Below are 19,214 nucleotides of genomic sequence, written 5' to 3'. Positions count from 1 at the left end.
ACAGTGGCCTCCATAATTCTCAAACTGAAGAAGTTCTGCACAACCAGGAGATGGGATAAAGTTCCAGAAGGACAACCATCACTGCAGCTCTGCACTGGTCTCTCCTCAGTGCAAAACTGTTTGCCTCAATTCTAAAAGTTAAGTCACGAGGAAACCAGGCATGGCTCATTACCTGCCCCATATCATCCCAACAGTGAAGCATGGTGGTGGCAGCATCATGCTGTGGGGGTTTCATGTGTTTTGCACTGAGGAGTGCCTTCTGTCTAGCCGCTCTGCCATAAAATTCAGATGGATGGAGGGCTGTAGTGATGGTTGTCCTTCTAGAACTTTGTTCCATCTCCATACAGGATCTCTGGAGCTCAGTCAGAGTGACCATCAGGTTCATGGTCACCTCTCTTACTAAGGCCCTTCTCCGTGCTTGCTTCCTTTGGCTCAGGGACCAGTCCTACCGGTTGTACCAAACATCTTCCATTTGAGAATAATGGAGGCCACTGTGCTCTTGGGATCCTTCAGGGTGGCAGGAATGTTTTTATAGACTCTTTTACAGACTCAATCCTGTCTCTGTTCTCTGTAGACAGGATCCGTTAACCTCATCGCCAAGTTGTCCAATTAATTTAATTTACCACAGGTGGACTCAAATCAAGGTGTAGAAACATCTTGAAGTGTTTTTGGGTCTGAATACTTCTGTAAATGTGATACTTCAGGTATTTATTTTTAATGCATTTGCAAAATTTTCTAGAATTCTGTTTTCGCTTCGTCGTGATGGGGTACTGAGTGTAGATTGTTGAGAATAAAAATTATTCTTTTCGACTGTAGCATCAGGCTGCAACATAAGAAAAAACAGAAACAGTGAAGGGGGTCTGGATACTTTCTGAATGTACTGTATATGGCGTTTTAGGATGTAAGGTGAGGATAAAGTAGGAAAATCCTCTCATTTTTGGAGCCGTAACTGTAAAAATTACTGGTTTTGCTTTAGAAACAGTTCAAGCCAATGACTGATTTACTAATCTTTTCACCTCTGGCCACTTTTTTATTGTCTGATATTAAACTGCCTCTAGCTTAGAGCGCACTTGAAGCACACTTTCTTCAGTATTCCTCCTCCTGGCTCAATCTCTCCCCAACAAATATGATATTGGCTACCGCTGAGGGAATAAAACAGCCCTCCAGTCCGAACTGTAAGCTGCAGCGGTGTTTACTCTGCTTGGAAAAGAAAAAAAATGGCTTCCTTTATCTTTGCGCTGATTAACAGTGAGGGTTTGTTATGGAGCGAGGGGGTCCACACAGAAAATGTGTGCCAATTCATTTCCTCAAGGTCTGCTGCAAGAAAAAAAAAACCCTCCCTCTTCTGGTACAGCCCACACATGGGGAGATTACATCTTTTATTTATCACTTCTTGGCTCTATTTTTCCAGCAAATTCCAGGCCGGGGTGCAATCAGCCAAGAAAGAAACCCTCCCTATGAGTGTGTGTGTTTGTGTTACAGTTCTTCCTCTTTGTAGGCATGCAGATTGAGCCCCCTCTGCTCTCCGGCATAACAACCTAGATTCTGCCCCCCCCCTACAGAAACATTTCTCAATATCTGGGAATATATAGGGCTCCTTTTTGGCAGGACAGAGCCTGGTGTGTTGGGATTGTGTGTATTCCCTGTGGCCCCCCTCACAAAGCCCACTCCTGCCTTTTTAAAAAGTGGGGGGCGGGTCACGCAGAAACTCAAGTGTTCAGATTGTATTACTATTCAAATGAAGCATGCGGAGTAATGGGATTACAGCTGTGGGCTGTGAGAAGGTGGACTCACAGGTGACAGACACGATCAAAGAGTCTCAAAGTGAGCTATCTCGAATACTTCTGCGATTACACGCAGACGGTCAGCATGAAGAGAGTGGCTGTGGTTCTGGTGTGAATCATGGGCCCATTTAAAAAGAAAACGTTTCCTCCTGCTGGATCTCCTCGACTTAACAAGGGAGTGAAAAGATGCTTTTGTTTGTCTTCCCTTTTCAGAGGCGACGGGAAGCTTGAGACACACAAATGGACATGAAAATAGGAACAAAGTGCCAAACTCACAATAGGAATGCTGGGCATTTGATATGTGCAAGACTCTAGAAGGCTGGGGCCAAAGCACGTACAAAATAAAGAGGAAATTTACAGCCAAAATAATGGATTTTTTTTTGGTCAAATGTTATCAAAAGAGGAGGAAAGTCATGCACTAGCAGCTGCCGCCTCAGAAAGCATGTGCTTGTTCCTGTTTCACTCATTGTGTCACACGAAAACATCTCACCAATACCCATGAACGCACCATGTCTGAATATATATCAGAGTCTGACAGCATTTTACTGCTTTCTCACTCTTTTTTTTGCACAACGTGTTCCGGGCTAAATCTAATCAAAAGGCACAATGTGTGCGTTATCAATTGTACCACACAGAACAACTTATTCAAATGCAATGCATGTCAGTTGGGACCCAACCCAGCACTGTTTGAGCACTTCCCTTATTACTCAATACTTTTATGTAAGCAGTTAAAACTGATTTTTTAAAGGTCAGGCTTGTAAGATGCAGTTTGGGATGACTTCAGTGAGCATGGAAATGAGTTTAAATGCCTCCATATGCATATTCAGAAACACACTATTCAGTACTTAGGGTAATTAAAGGCATGTGGAGTAGTTTACGTGGTTTCTAGGGACCCACAAGATCCAAAAATCAGCTTTAATATCTCACAAATGTACTCTCTGTTCTTGCCCAAGCTCCAAACTGTTGTTATTCTTATTTCTGTGAGTTTCTGAAAGAGGTTTGGTGCATGGATAATAAGGGAATCCCTCTTTTGTTATTGCCACAGCTTGATTTTCAATTCAATTAGTGGATTTTTTGGTCTTCATGCCCTGTGTTTCGCATTCAAACTGCCCCCAAGCAAAACAGGATTTAAATGCCCCCAGTCACACATTCCCATTCATGCACACAGCAGATTTAAAGCCCCATTGTAGGCTCTCCTCTGCCGCCTGACCGCATCCCCCTTTGTTGTCAACCCCTGTCACTTTAAACACCTTTTTCTTCAGAGTGATTTACATATATAAAGCGTAGTGTCGGTGTTCGTCTTGTTTATTTGAAAAGATATGGTTGATTTCCGCTCTTTTCTCGGTATCAGCACTCACCGACTTGCAGTACGTTGTCCACGCAGCCGCTCTCCAGCAGAGCGATGCCTCGTCGGAACGGCAGCCGCGTCTCGTCGCTGCTCTCCCCGCTACTTCCGATCTCCTCCCCGGTGTTGAACGACGAGTACATACAGATCTCCCGCTCGCTCCTCGGGAAAGACCAGTAAACGATCCGCCTCTGGACGGGCTCCGGGATCCGCTCGAAACGCTCCTCTACCCTTTGAAACGGCCACTTCTCCGCGACTTTTCTCGCCGCGATGTCCAGCAGGGACTCCGGGTTCAGGGTTTTACTCGACTCGGGGGAAGCAGAGGCTCCGCACGGCGCCCCCGAGGCCCGCTGTCCTTGCCTACATGTTGAATTGTATCCCGGTCTACAGCAGAGCCGCTTGGCCGGGGGCTGCTGTACGCGCTCCGCCATGATAGCTCCACTTTATCGGCGACAGAGGAAGTCAACGCACCATATGAACGGGATGGGGAAGGAAAAAGGTTACCCACGGTCTGATTGTTGGCCGTGTACGTCCAAATCATCCTTTTATGGAAACATGGAGGCGGAGCCTACCAGGCATGTCAAACCCCTTTGTTGACAAATTGAGAGAGGCGGGGCCTGTTCGGTAGTGATGGGAATTTCGAGACTTGTCAATGAATCGGACCTTTTGGCTAGACTCCTCAGTATGAGCCAGCTCTATCTCCAAATGGCTCTTTATTACTAAAATAGATCTATTATTTTTTATTTTTATCATTTTCAAAATACTCTATTAAACTATTATTTAGGGCTGTCAAAATTGACGCGTTAATGCGGATTAATCCATCATCATGATTAATCTAATCAAAAATTTTAACGCAATTAACCCATCTACAGCACAGAATGACTCAAAATCCCTAAAAAAGTCTCTGGCAACGCATTTTGGGCGGTTTGTCCAAGTTGGGTGCCGCCGTGCATGCAAATGAGCCGTTGATCCAGTAGTGACCAACCAACTCATTATGGAAGACGCTAAACAGCACGTTGGCCCTCTCAATGGGAAATTTGAGTACAAAAAAAAACCCAAGACGGAACAGTCGACCGACATAAAGTATTATGAACATTCTGCAGGAAGGAGTTTTCTTTTCACAGAAGCACTTCCAGCTTAAAATACCACATTAACTGAAAGCATACGTTTGCTGGAAATTGAGTCTGGTTGCTTATGCAAAATGAAATGTGGTTTATATAGATTAAAAATGAATGATATTTAATCATGATTAATCGAATTAATCCACAGCAACCCTGTGATTAATCTGATTAAAAAATGTAATCCTTTGACAGCACTTCTATCATTATAATCATATCATTTATGTAATATATTATTGATTATAAGATACATAATATAATATAAAATATACAAAATAAATTATGATATAAATCTTATTAGTCATCAATATTATTATACTCTTAATACTATGCTAATATTTATTTATTTATTATTATTAATTTCTATTTTCATTATTATTATTATTTAATATCATTTATTACTATGGCTCTATTTTTTAAATACTTTAATGGCTATTTATCACTTAATTATTATACTTTTCTAATTTTAATAATTCAACAAAGAAAGCAATATATTGATCCCTGTTCTTTTATATTGTCACTATAGTATGATGCAACTATGAGTTTTGAATAACAACTTGTATAAATAACTCAAATCAAATATTAAAAGTATTTTCATTTAGTCATTTTCATTCATTCATTCAAAATTAACCTCCAAATTACAACTTTATTTCACTAAAGAAAAACTTTTTAAAATTTAGAAATTTACCCTACCAGTGACACTGGGACAGATGTTTTGGTCATGTCATTTAGTCATTGCTGGGCCTCAATATTTTTGAGTATTCTCCTTCATTTGTAAGAAAAAAAATAGATTCAAATCCCTTCATGGCAACATTTAGTGTCCTACTGCAAAGCACTGACCAATTTCATACAAGATGACAGCAATAGCAACTGATTCATTATTGGCATGATTCTTGATTTTATTTAAGTGGAAAGCTGACAAACTCCCTTCCTTCATACAAAGGATTGAAGAGGTGATGATGTCCCTTGACACAAAAAGTTCATTCAGTTTCCGTGGTTTAACTGTATGGCCTAACTGACCAAGATGTGATATATGTAATTTTTATGTATATAATTATGGTGTAAAAGGGCTACAGAGCTGGTTTCTGATATCCCCTTTTCGATCATGCTCATTGCATCGATTCGTTCTTAACAGCCCACCACAGGATCTGTGCTAAAACAGGACTGGAGGGCGGGATTCCCGCATGGCAGCTCTTTAATCCCGTGTGAGTCTTATTTGTTGCCAGGAAAAAAACGCTTCAAGAAGAGCAGAAGGGTTCAAAAATACCCTCTTTGCTTCCAGAGTTAACATACCACATATAGAGAGACCAGGCAGTCCGCTTTGTTCGGAGTTGGAGCAGATAAGCCGGACTGGGGCTGGGTGGTGATTGGCCTGTCAACACCGGAGCCTCGTGGTTGAGGAGGGGGAGGGGGCAGTGAACGCAGCACCGCCCCGTGTGACGTTTAAAGGTCCGCTGGAATGTGGGTTTGTTGAAAGAAAACACCAGTCTGTGTGGAAAATAGTACAACATAGAAATACCACTGATGTGAAAAGAATGTGTTGACCAAAATCTGGCTCTTATCTGAAGAATACACACAATTATACACACTTATAAAGGAGCAATCCCACCTCTTGTTTCGGCCTACCTGACAATGTAGCCTTTAAAAAAAAGAAGAAGAAGAAAAAAAAAAGAAGTCATGGGAAAAATTGCATGTGGACAGCAGACAGTGTTTATTTGAACACTGAGAAATTACACATTCAGGTTCAATGGTCAAGTCATTAGTGGGCAAATAAGAGAAGTATGGCAAGCATAGATTTATGTGGATGCCTCATTGACTGGCAGGCATATGTTGACATCACCGCCAGAGGAAAGTCTGCTGTGCAAGGCAATACAAGTAGACAAGTAATATTTGAGTTTTCAGGAAAAAAATAATCACATTAAATTGATTAAAATTAATAATTCTTTACTCATTAAGCCATAATCATGAGAATCATGAGAATACTGATAATGAAAACCAACTACAAAAAAGTAAAAAAGATCTTATTAGTGGAGCACAGAAGTAGATTCTATTTTCTTTCATTTTAGCAATAAAACATTTATCCTCTATGAATTAAAATTATAGCTCACTCACCAGATATAAATGTGTAAACACATATGTATTGATATATCTTAAGCTATAGTTTATAGATAGATATTTCTTGAAGGCTGTTTTTCACCTTAATCGGCTTTATTTAATAAAGATATATTATACTGTAGGCAATAGTTTACGCCATATCAACTCAAATGCAAATGTTTTTATTTTACAAACCTTGTTCACTCTTTTGCCTCATTGATTTGAATCTGGGCTATTAAGTTCTAAAAAGATTAATCAAAATCCGTTTTATGTGAACACAATTGATTTTATTCAGTAAACCTGGAGTTTCCTCGTACTTGTAAATGCTAATAAGGTGGTCCTGCCTCTAGCAGTATGGCAAACACTAACGTCCAGGCGTCCATGTATCGTGTCTAGGATGGCAAGCGTAAACATTGATACCTTTTCTTAGGTACATGTACGTAGATGGGGCCCCAAGATGACAGTGAATTGGGACAGGGGTCCTGGGTTAATCAAGACCTATGGTCCGCCTAGCTAAAGAGACTCTATGAAGATGTTTATTCTGAGGAGAAGCTGGCTGTTATAACATGGGGCTCTATGTAGAGTGACTCCTTTTGCAAGCCAGCCTCAAGTGGCCATGTGAGGAACTGCACTTTGTGGTTCTTCAGCGACAACTTGACTTTTTAGCATTTGGAGAGCCACTTGTTTTGTGTTTTTAAGGGCTAGGTTTGATCTAATTTCACTAATGAGAGATGAACTACATTGCTAAGCATACAGATGTTCAACTCTGCCACTCACAGGATGGTTGGACTGTTTTGGAATATAAAAAATAATGTTTTTGTTTGGGGAAACAAGGTTGGGGAGAGAAGTGAGACTGAATTACAGAGTAATGAGGCTAAAGTAGCTAGAAAGCATTAGGATGATCCTCTGTGGGTTCTTTCACATTACCCAAAGTTGTCTGATTCAGTGTTAATTCAAGACGTATTGATTAATGGAGCTAATCAAGTCTCGCTGGTGTGCCACAGCCTGAGGGTACGCTAAATTGAAAATGTGACATAGACGGTTAAACTGAAATGTATTCTGGAAAGTGAATGTGGTGTGATTTAGTCAAATGAATGCAGAAATATGAGGGTGATGGATTAGGGTGGCAAGAGTTAGGCCCAGGTCTACAACAGTGTCAGGATTCTTTGATTTTTCACACATGCACCTCTGAAGATGTCCAGGACAGCCTTACCCTGAGGGCTGAGGCAAAACATGATGTAGAAAAGCAAGGGAGAAATCAAAGACAGAAAGATGAAGTGACAGAGTCTGAATTTATTAGTCCTTTGGCACAGATAAAACTTATGAAAGGTGGGATTCATTATTTCCTCACTGAGTTGGACTGAACTGCAAAAAAGTTCCCCAAGAGGGATTAATGGGAAGTGATGACATTTACAGCATCATATGGCCTGTGAGCAACTGGTGGAATCGTCACACAACAAAATTGCACCATTATTTCTGCTTTTTACCAGTTATTTCTTTTCTGCTTTGTGTTGATGTAATGAATATGCTGAAACAGCGGGTAACGTTGATTTAAAGGCAAAAGTTCTTTCATGGCAACAGACATTGTTGCCTCATCTGCCCTTTCCAAATAATTCGTTAACATGCCATGCCTCCTGAGCACCCAACCTCCTGTTTGACAGGAACTCTCCTCCGGAAAGGTGTATGCTTAAATAACTAGGGTGTTGTTTGAGCAGTGAAATTTTTTTTGTGTGGTGACCGAGCACAGTTTCTCCCCTCTCCCTTCTCCCCATCTGCTCTGCTTTCAGATAAGTAACATCTTTCTGTGCCAGATTACAGTTTTTCCCTTTCTCCCCTATGATCTGCTTTCACATAAGAAACATGCTGTGCTCGAGCACAGTTTTACCCAAATAAGGAACATCTTTCTGTGCCCAAGAAGAATTCTCCCCTCTTCTACTCTGCTCTCAAATAAGTAACGATGTTCTGTACCAGAGCACAGTTTTTCCCTTTCCCCTCTATGATCTGCTTTCACATAAGGAACATGCTGTGCTCGAGCACAGTTTTTCCCTTCTCCATCCGTGCTCTGTTTTCAAATAAGGAACATCTTTCTGTGCTCAGGAACAATTTTTTCCCTCTTCTTCTTTCATACAAGTAACGATGTTCTGTGCCAGAGCACAGTTTTCACCCTCTCCCTCTTTCACATAAATAAAATCCTTCTGTGCCCAAACACGGTTCTTCCCTTCCCCCCCATGATCTGCTTACACATAAGTAACATGCTGTGCTCGAGCACAGTTTAAGCCTTTTCCTTCTATGCTCTGCTTTCAGATAGGTAAGATCTTTTGGTGCCTGAGCGCAAAACTGTGTTACTTAAGCCGTGTTTCCATCAGGGCTTTGATTCAGTTTGGTTTGGTATGCTAAACCCCCAAATAGTTCAATTTTCCACAGACACCGGTGCTCTCACTTGGGTGGGCGGGGCTGTAAAAGCATGCATGTAAAGTCACAGACAGCATGAGTCAACTGTTGAAGCAGCAGAGTTATAGAAAGAATGAGTGGACAGAAATCAGTAGGGAATAAGTAGTAAACAGCTTTATTTCAGCTGAAAGTGCTTTTTAAAAAAATAACTGCATCTTAATGATGTTAACCGCTGTCAGTACAGATCCTCGGCTGATGAAATACGTTTACAGAGACGGTTTGAGTCATAATGCTACGTTAATATGTGAATATATCTAGTCTAGAACAGGTTACACGACAAAATATGAGAGTTTAGAGCTGTACTGTGAGAATTTTCCACATTAAAAATAAAGTTAAAGTTACAATCAAGCTAGATTAAGTCAGAAATCTGGGATGCGCTGATCTCGTGGTAAAATAGTCTGCAGCCTGAAGTTTTATGAGCCCGTTCAACAACCACAGAGCGATGTTTTCACAGGTTACCTAACGTAAGGTGTAGATTAATAACTAGTTACAGATGAGAGTGAACTGTTCTAAGGCTTCGTATTCACAAAACTTCTGCATTCATTTAGTTTCTCATCCATCGCGGATGGATCAGGCTGATGTGAGCCTTTGGGCTCTGCTTTGTGTTCTTAAAATCATCCAGATAAACGTCAGGAAACTTGATTTGTGGCCAGATATCAATATCCATAGACTAGGAAACAGTCTGGATCTCCATTGAGTCCAAATATTTCCCATTTAGGCAGATATTAGTCCATCTTTTTTCTCCGGTTTTCACCTGCTTCTCACAGCGCAGACTTCCTTGTTCGAAGCCCGGAGGCGAGCAGCTGAGTGGCGCGCTGACGTGACGTCAGTGCAGCTCCTATTGTCGTGTGTGTAGCTCTACCTTTTTGGTATGGTTAGGTAAGATTGGCACCCCTACGGAAGGGTGCCGAAAAGTGGGACGGTACGGGTCGGTTTTTTGGGACCCTTTCTCTATGGAAACGCCAAAAAAAGTGTGTCGTACCGCACTGAACTGAGCTGGACTGCTCGGTGGAAACGACCTATTATGTACTATGGTCTGGTACAATAGGTTGCAGTGTCCATGTAGTTGGTTTGCAAATCTGCCTAGAAGAAGAAAGATGAAGACGCAATGGTCACCAATGGCGTCGCCAACTGGGTGTCACTAGTTTATGCTCCATGTGGAAAAGAGCCCATCTTGCTACTGGAGGATTTTATTATTTTTGGGAAACCAACAACGTTCCTCTTCATACTTCCACATCTAAAAGTCCAAGTGAAGTTGAAGGGAAAAATTCAAGTTCATCCTTGAAGCTCACCTTGTCTATTTTTAGGATTTTTATTCATGTCTGAAAACACAAGTTTCAGTATATCCACGTTTCTCACTTCAGACACAGATTAGTTTGATTCACTTCTTCATTCACACATTTATTACCAGCCACTAATATATTAACCCTGGTTAAGGTGTAAGAAGCTGTAAAGATAATTGAATAAGGGTATGTTATCAAAAAAATGCTCAAAAACCACTAGATTACAAGAAAATCCAGGCTTACAATACCAAATTTATCCATTTCACAGATTAATTTCAGGCACAAACACTTAGATACTGTCATTCCCAGCAGCTTCAGAAAAAAAGATGTTTGATACCTCCTTTGATCAGCACCGGGGGAACACTTCAGTCGTGATTTGAAGCGGTTCTATTCATGCATAAACTCGCAGTTTGTCACTGTAATGACTTTATCCGTCTCCATGTTTTCTTCTCACAGCTACAGTACCACCTGCTGCTGCTGCAGGACAGAGTGATCAGCAGTCTTATTTCAGCACATCGCTCCATGCTGTGTAAATGATTTAGGCCCCCTGGATGAAAATCTTGACTGTTGTCTCATTTTCCTCGGCAGTCGTGCAGTAGAAGCACAGTAATGACTGAGCCTATTCGCTCAGCGTGGTGGAAGCAGCAGGAGGGCCGAGGGAGGAAGACACACACAACGGACTGAAACCAATAAGACACAGACACCTTCTGTATTCATTTTGTGAGCATTTCTCTCTACATTACATTTACATTCCAGATTCTCATTATGTAAATGGGGTTCTTATCTTTTTCTTTGCTGAGAGTGCACACATTTCATCAGGACACCTCATTTATTATACCAGGCTGCTTCATTCAGCTGTTTTATGCATTGACATGGTTTTACTTTAAATGCATAATATGCAGTTTTCACCACCAGGGGGCTCTCAATCAAAACAATAGCAGAAGATAACAAGCAGAGAAGTGCTGCTAAGCTCCGCCCACCTCTACTACTTCTCTGTTCAGTAAAAAAGAAACGGATTCCATGAGGTGTGTTTATTCAACAGTTAAACAAAGAGGGCCAAACTATGGCCTGGGGACCAAAGGCAGCTGGTGGTGCAATTTTGCAGTTCTAAAAATTAAGTAAAAAATGGCCAACAATAGAACATAAAGCTTATTCTTGAATTAAATATACGTCTTTGTTTCAGCACAAGCCAGGGCTACTATGCTGAATCTGTAAACAAACATTTTGACAGGAAGAATCATATAATAAAGGTGACCTGATCTATAATGCCCTGTTGGCTTATGGCAGCAAACAGTAGTACCAGTGGCATTATATTAACCTTGATTTCTAACGTCAATAGTGGTAGCCAGGGCTGGCCAAGCCCCCTGAAATCTAAATTGCCTCCCCCTAAATCTTTAAAATGATTGGCTGATTGCCTTATCAGCCATCAATTAGTCATTTAAGCTTCTGAAACCAAGACAGGAGGAGACAAGGGTTACTAAAAGCGAATTAACTTATGAACCATAAATCATAGCCACTTACTTTTTTCCATCTGGAAGTCCTCCATTCTGCAGTTCTAATGATGCTATCCATGCCTTTTTAGCCCTTACAGATGCTTCTCTGGCAAACCTGGAACTTGGGTGACATTCCAGGGTCTGTAAAGATTAAATTCAAACCAGTATGTCCAATATTGAATGTCTTTTCATCCATTTTTTAAATCCATTTTAACTCCCGCTAGCTTGGCATTAGCCACCATATTGTTTTCCTACAATGGTTGTCACAACCAATGGCAGGCTGTTCTGTCATCACGTCATGTTTTGCCAAACTGCACGTCTTAACAGTGGAGACGGCCTCATAATGGAGAGAAGGAATCCCAGACAGCCCGTGGTGTGGCCCTCTGTGTCTCTGTAGACAGGAACTGCTTTAAATAATGCATAAATTCAGTCATTAAAAAAAAAAAAAAAAAAAAAAAAAGTGAATATTTTGAAGAATTTTTGTCACTGAATAATTTTTTCACTTTTTTGTCACCAAGGGATTGGAGAACAAGTCTGAGCAAAAATGTCTTATTCATTATTTTTCACTGGGTCACACAAAAAAATCTTTGAATTTTAATTTCTGTTTATTTTTTCTTTTGTCTTTATGGTCCAATTATTTTCAAAAAATTCATATGGCATTACACACACACATTTTTAAGGCCCAGGGATATTTAGACTGACAGTGTAGAACAGCAGCTTTCATTAGCAGTTTATGTTTCCTCAGCAGTCTCTGATGTTATACCCAGCATTGTCCTTGCAATGATAAACATATCGTGTCTGTAATGGTGGCTGCAATGTCAAGACATGGACTATTACACCTCTAAAATGTAATAATATAATTGTGGAAATATTGAGGTAATGTCACTACTCAGCTAAAAAATGTATTGTTATTCTTCACTAGTCAAAGCTTTATGGGAGAGTGGCAAAGAGAAAGCCACTGATCAAGAAAATTCAGATTAAATCTGGACTACAGTTCACCTAAAGGCATGTAGGAGACTCCATGGTCAAGTGGAAGAAAGTTCTTTGGTCTGATGAGACCAAAATGATACTTTCAGCCATCAAAAAAAAGTACCTTCAAACACACTATCCCCACTGTGAAGCACGGTGGTGGCAGCATCATGCTGTGGGGATGCTTCTAGGCAGCTGGCCCTGGAATGCTTAAAAAGGTAGATCCCAATGCAACATGACAGAGAAAAGCCTAATTATATTAACCTTGATTTCTAACTTCAATAAAAGGGTAAAACATTCAAGGGGTTGAATAGTTTTTATAGGCACTGGATGATGAAGAAACATTTTGAGCGGGCAATGCCTTTAAGAACAACCCACACAAGTGTTTCCACAACATGCAATAAATGGACTTCTTCCTAATAAACACACCACTGCACCGCTCATTTAAAGAGGACACTGACTATTCTGATTGTTTTTGTTTTTTTTAGACTTATAACATTGATCTCACATGACAAATTTAGCCAAAAGCTGTTTTTGTCTGCAGTCCCTTGGGCAGGCACAAACATAACTTGCCACTGTTCCTACTTGTTGCCAAAATTTTGTTCATGGATCTCTGACAACAACAAAACAAAAACCCAAACCTGCTCTTAAAAAGCGCCCTGAGATATTGTTTGTTATATTAGGTGGTATACATTTCAAAACTCTGAACTGAGTTGAAAACATTGCATTAAAACATTCCCCTACAATGAGGTTGGTTTCTAAGTTGCAGGTCATATTTTAAATAAAATAATTTGTTATCCATGCCGATTTGTCTGTTAGGATCAAAGTCTGATGTTTTCTTCTATTAATGGGTGACTCAATTAAAGCACAGCAAATTAGAAGGACATTTCATGACCAATAAGACCTGATAAGTTCAAGCCAATTTGAGCTGGTTCTCCAGACACAGTACCCACTTTTATATAGTCTATTTAAGATGGGACTTTCCCCTCTGTTGTGCCTTGTTATCAACGTTAAACACAACCCTGCTTATTAAGATGTTTTTATCTTTTTTTAGATTGACATTAGTCTTTTATGCATTGAAAAACATTTGATTTCTGCATTTTAAAATCACATGTAGCCTGCCATTGTTGTGTACTGACTCTGGGATTCATATCTGATGGTGTTGTTCTTATCTATAATGCCTTTCTATATTTATCTAGCTCTGTTTAGTGAAAAGGACAATAAATAAGTAGAGCTGAAGCAGAGCTCAGAGACAGGCTCACCCCCTGTGAGCATGGGCCCTGCTACAGTGGTCAGTAGGTGTCTGCTCCACATTTGACTGATCTGGGTGGGGCCCATGAAATAGGATAACTTCAAGCTGGTGTTCCGCAAAACCAAGATCTGGCATTATTTGGAGTGAGCCCTAGTACCATCTCCAAACTGAAGGCCAAATTCCTAATAATGTGGGATGTCGAAGACAGTGCGAGCCCCAAGAAGACAGCACTCCAAGAAGACCGTTTCCTCACCTGTCAGTACGGTGTCTTCTACAGATTTGCAGTCAAGGTTTGCAGGATGATATGGCCGACGGCTCTCTACCTAGACAATCCAGAACGAGCGAACGAATGGAGCCAATCTCTGCACTCACAGGCCTGCCATGACTGCCCTTCACTGCCAGGCCCATGTACAATGGTATCAGTAACATGTGCACCAGAACATGAACAAGGTGAGGGACATCGTGTTCAGTGATGTGTCTAGATTCTGCTACAGCAATTGGATCATAGGGTCAAAGTGTGGAGAAGATGCACAGAATGATTGGTGCACTGATAGAGTCACATCTCCCTCACTGGAAAAACAAGGCTTGGCATCAATGGAGGCAATCTCAATGCAGAGATATCAAGATGAGATTCTGCAACCAGTGGCAATCCCATATCTCCACAGTCTGGGACTGAACTTTATCCTCCAAGATGACAACCCTCACTCCCAAAGAGCAGGGTTTATCAGAGAATACCTCCAGAATTTGGGAGTGGAGAGGATGGAATGGCCTGCCAGCAGTCCTGACCTCAACCCCATTAAACACTTGTGGGATCAGCTTGGGCGTGCTGTTCGTGCCAGAGTGACCAACACAACCACGTTGGCTGACTTTTGGCAAATGCTGGTTGAAGAATGGGATGCCATCTCACAGTAGTGTGTGACCAGACTGGTGACCAGCATGAAGCTATGTATGGTTCTTCCACACGCTACTGAGGCTCCTGTTTGTTAAGTGAATAAATTGTTATATTACCAATATGTCTTGTTCCTTCAGTTCTTCAATCAAACAAACAATAATAGAAAAAGCTGTTTGATATTGGCAGAGAAGATTTGACAATTTTTCCATGGGCACAACCCACATATTCAGCAATACACAGGCTTTCCAGTGGTCAGTTTAACCCGCAATTTCCACATACGATGACTGCGCTGCGCACAGAGGCCCTGCAGGTTTGCTCCGATCGAAGGTGAGCAACCTCGCCCACTGGAAGCGCGTCTAGAGCACTGCACCCTGTAGGCAGAGATCATGGGAGAACTGCAAGTTCACACAGGAATAGTATGTCAACAGCGGACTATATTACCCTTTGGGGTTAATTTACCATTCTTTCTGGTATAAGTCCATGTTATTATTGCATCTGCCATCTGGTGAGTACATTAGGAAATTAAAAGGTTAATGTTTGCCTAAAGGATGTGTGGTTTTATGTGAAATCTTTTGGCTAAATGTCCTCAAAAGTGAACTTTTCCTTGTCAATGGCACCGTTGTAGCTCTGTGACCCACTGACCTCCCAGTGATCCTTTGCTCAGGCTGAGACGTAATGTTGATATAGTGAAGATTTATGATTCCATACATTGTATTTTATTTTGAAAGAACTGGATATTGTACGCTTGCGACTTCCTCTTTGGAGCTTTCTGATCGACAGGAATTGACACGATTTGGCAGTGCTGAAAATAGACCTGCAGCGTATCTCGAACGAAGTGGTGCTCCAGGGACGTGCCGCTACCGGACTGGAGCGTGGGCAGTGGAACTGCTCGGACAAAGGGAGCGATTTGCTCCGCAGTACGATTCGTAGGCGGAATGCGGTGTGGTCGTTGTATGTGAAAATTGGAGGTAAGATTTAATGCCAAGAAGCTTTGTTGCATCAAGGAAATATTCTACCAAAAACACATATATCCTTCAAGGCCCTACTAGGTCAATCAGGTGCCAAACCATTTCTTTGTGGCAAGCGTGGTCAAAGTATACTTTACATCCAAAATCTAAACATCTAGCCCCTCTGCAGGTCATGCAAAGATCGGTTTTAAACTGTTTTTCTATATTCAGATGATTTCAAGCTTGCATGTGTGCTGTATTTGTTTGCACCCGGATAAATGAAGTTCATGCAGCATTTCATGCAGCACCAAATTTCATGTAGGTATTCAGGCATAAAGCTGCAGGACTCCCATTAATGTAATTTCTATGGATGGACCGGCTCTGCACAGCTTAGATGGCTAGTCTGGGCGATAATGACACTCTGGCTCACTCCTGGGGATAATCAGATACACACACACACACACACAGACACACACACAACACAAACCATACCATCCTTTCACGCTGGGCTCATTTGCATTCTCATCAGTATGCATGAAATTTCTGGCTGAACTTTAATACCCTAACTGCTGCATAATACACTTTAATGAGCATAAAAGTGAGCATGACAATTAAAACTCGCATTAATCACTAAACGCTGAGGGGCGGGGAGGTGGGGCCGAGATATGAGAGGGGGAAGAAAAGGGAGGGAGGGTGAAGGAGGATATAGAGCACTCAAGAAGAGAAAGAGACAGATACTGAAGTGAAAATGAAAAAAAGAACGATGGAGAGGAGCAGAAAAGAGAGATTAGGAGGAGAGCTCTTGTGTTAACATGTAGAAGAGCTGCAGGAGGCGTCAGCACAGGAACAGCAGATGAACTGATTGTTTTTTAGCATCACGTCTTTCTCCCTCTTTTCCTTTTATAAAACAGACGAGTATCTTTCCCTGCGAGCATCAAAATCCCTGATAATGGAATCTGAGCAGGTTATTTCTACACCTCCACCCCCTCCACAGAGCATAGATGGCATAGATGATTTGATGATTTGGAGGTTTATGAATATTCAGGACAAAATTTCACACATGATCTCATTTGCATGTGTCTCACTTCTGCACAGAGAACAAACACAACCAGGCACAGCTGTAAATGATATTCTAGTCTTTGAATAACACAAATAAAATGTGTTTTAAAATGCATGTAAAAACATTGAAAGCCCAAAAATGCTCAAAAGCATCAAATACTGAGTTATAAAGTTTTGTTTTAGCTAGACTTGTACAGATGAACTTGAAGGCTATGAGGTTTGAGTCCCTTTTTAAAGCAGGTGGTTTGGATCAAGTCCAGCTAGTGGCTCCTTTCCTGCATGCCATTCCCCAATCTCTCCCCCAAGACTGAAAGACTCGAGACTTGACTTGGACTTACAAAAAAATTACTTGTGTGCATCTCTGATATCTATTATTGAACTATATCCATCCATCCATCCATCCAGCTGGGTTACGGTGGCAGCAAGTCAACCCAGACAACCTTCTCCCCAACTACACCTTCCAACTCCTTCTGGGGAATCCCAAGGTGTTCCTATACCAGACAGAATATATCATTCCTCCAGCACATTCTAGGTCTTCCCCAAAATCTCCCCCTCGCGTCCTCCCTGGACGTGCCAGACGGTGCCCAGGAGGCGTCCTAATCAGATGCCCAAACCACCTCAGACGGCTCTACTCTAAGCTCCCTCCAAATGCCTGAACTCCTTACTTTGTGTCTAAGGCTGAGCCCACCCACCCTCCAAAGAAAACTCATTTCAGCCGCTTGTATCTCATTCTTTCGGTCATTACCCAGAGTTCATGATCATAGGAGAGGGTTGGGAGGTAGATGGAAAGGCTTGGCCTTCTGGCTCAGCCCCTCTGAACGGCACAACACTTGCACTGCTACTAATACTGCACCAATCTGCCTTACAACCTCACACTCCCTTTTACCCTCACTTGTGAAAAAGACCCCAAGATACTTGAGTGTCTTCTCAAGAGGCAAGGACTCGGCTGGAGGGAGCAATCAACCATTTTTCAGGAGAGAACCGTGGTGTCGGACTTGAAGGTGCGGACTCATCCCGACTCAATGGCAAACCACACCAGTGCTTCCTAGAGGTCCCCAACTGAGGAAGCCAACAGACCACATCATCTGCAAAAAGTAGAGATAAAATTCTGAGGTCCCCCGAACCCCATCAAGACCCTCCAGATTTCTTTACAAGATGGTGAATATGACACTTTGAAGACAACAAATCTGAATTGGAGGTTTTAATATTAAGATAAAGACTCACTCACATCCCCCTAGGACACAGCTGACAGTTTTATCTGGACTCAAAACTCATTTTTACTCACAAAGACTCTCCTGCAGTACCAAAGGCCTCCTGAGTAGCAGCAGAATAAATAACAGTATCATCTGCGTAAAAGTAATGCTTTCTTTTGGAAAATCAAATTCAGCTTTCTTTTAAAGGCTGAACATTTAAATAAATATGACCCTTTACTGTGGAAAATATTAAAGAAAAAGCATTTCTGCAGGGTTAATCACTTTGTCTGACACCTACCCTGCAGTAATGGATTCTGGCATTAAAAATAAGAGTGGGCTATAATTGTCTTTGTTTATGTTTATGGTGTTGTTTGCTTTAGTGGCTCATAAAGAGTCATCTGTGATCATTTCAGTCTGTTTCAGTGCCAGGTAAAAAATCCTCATAGGAGCTTTAAGAGAGTACCCTGAAGTTATTGTGAAGATTTTACTGGGTTTAATGAATAAAGTGTAAGATTTATATAAAGCTGTCAATACAGTGAAACACTGGAGGGATAGAGGATTAATGTTGATGCATTGATAATGTCATATAAACAATCAAAGAAGCCATCTTTTTTGGTGATTTTTTCTTTCATATGTTATGTACATTTTCAAACCCAGAACCGAAACACAGAGATGTGAATATGAATGAGCTGCTGTCTAAAATACTGTATTATGTATTGTGTCATTAGACGTGTTTATTACAGCAATTAAACATCAAGATGTCTGCATGCACGGATGTAGCCACGCACACACACAGCTTTAAGGAGGACAAAGATGAGGACAATCCTGCAGAAATTCTGCTGCTTGATTAGATAGAGTGTGTGTGTGGAGGGTAATAAGAACTCCATCTGCATTTCCATTAATCACAGAGGCTGGTTTGTTGTCACCCAGTTTAGGGGCCCAGTTATCACTGTGCTGTATCCACAAAATAGTCTGTAAAACATGATCTATTTTCTCATATTTGGTCATCCTTTTCTGCTTTGAGTTCCCCAAGGTCCCTCCGGTCCCGAATTTCTGCACTGTGCTTACCATTAATTTTAACTTAACCCATGCTTTTTATGTCTCCATGTGTGCAAAATCAGAGTTTGGAGCCATTATGCTATAGGATTGTCATCCGTCCGTCCTGGTCATCCTTGTGAATGTGAACTCTCAAAAACACTTTAAGGAATTTTCTTCAAACTTTGCACAAATGTTCATCTTGATAAAGGATGAGCTTATTGGACTTTGGAGGTCATAGTCATGCTATTAACATTCATACCACAGAAAAACACCCCAGTCCTTCTTCTTGACCCACC

General features: G+C 41.3%; 1 protein-coding gene across 1 annotated transcript in view; it reads right to left on the bottom strand.

Moving 5' to 3' along the window:
- Positions 1-3,631, bottom strand: part of zswim6 (zinc finger, SWIM-type containing 6) — a 49,378-nt gene extending 45,747 nt beyond the window's left edge. The window contains exon 1 of the mRNA XM_041810189.1: positions 3,143-3,631. Coding sequence (XP_041666123.1) covers positions 3,143-3,560 — 418 coding nt within the window. The 5' untranslated portion in view covers positions 3,561-3,631. The remainder of the gene's footprint in view (positions 1-3,142) is intronic.
- Positions 3,632-19,214: the final 15,583 nt, after the last annotated feature.

Source organism: Cheilinus undulatus, linkage group 17 (assembly GCF_018320785.1).
Source record: "Cheilinus undulatus linkage group 17, ASM1832078v1, whole genome shotgun sequence".
Lineage (NCBI taxonomy): Eukaryota > Metazoa > Chordata > Actinopteri > Labriformes > Labridae > Cheilinus > Cheilinus undulatus.
Note: the sequence above shows the minus strand (reverse complement) of the source record. Positions and strands in the feature narration are given on the sequence as shown.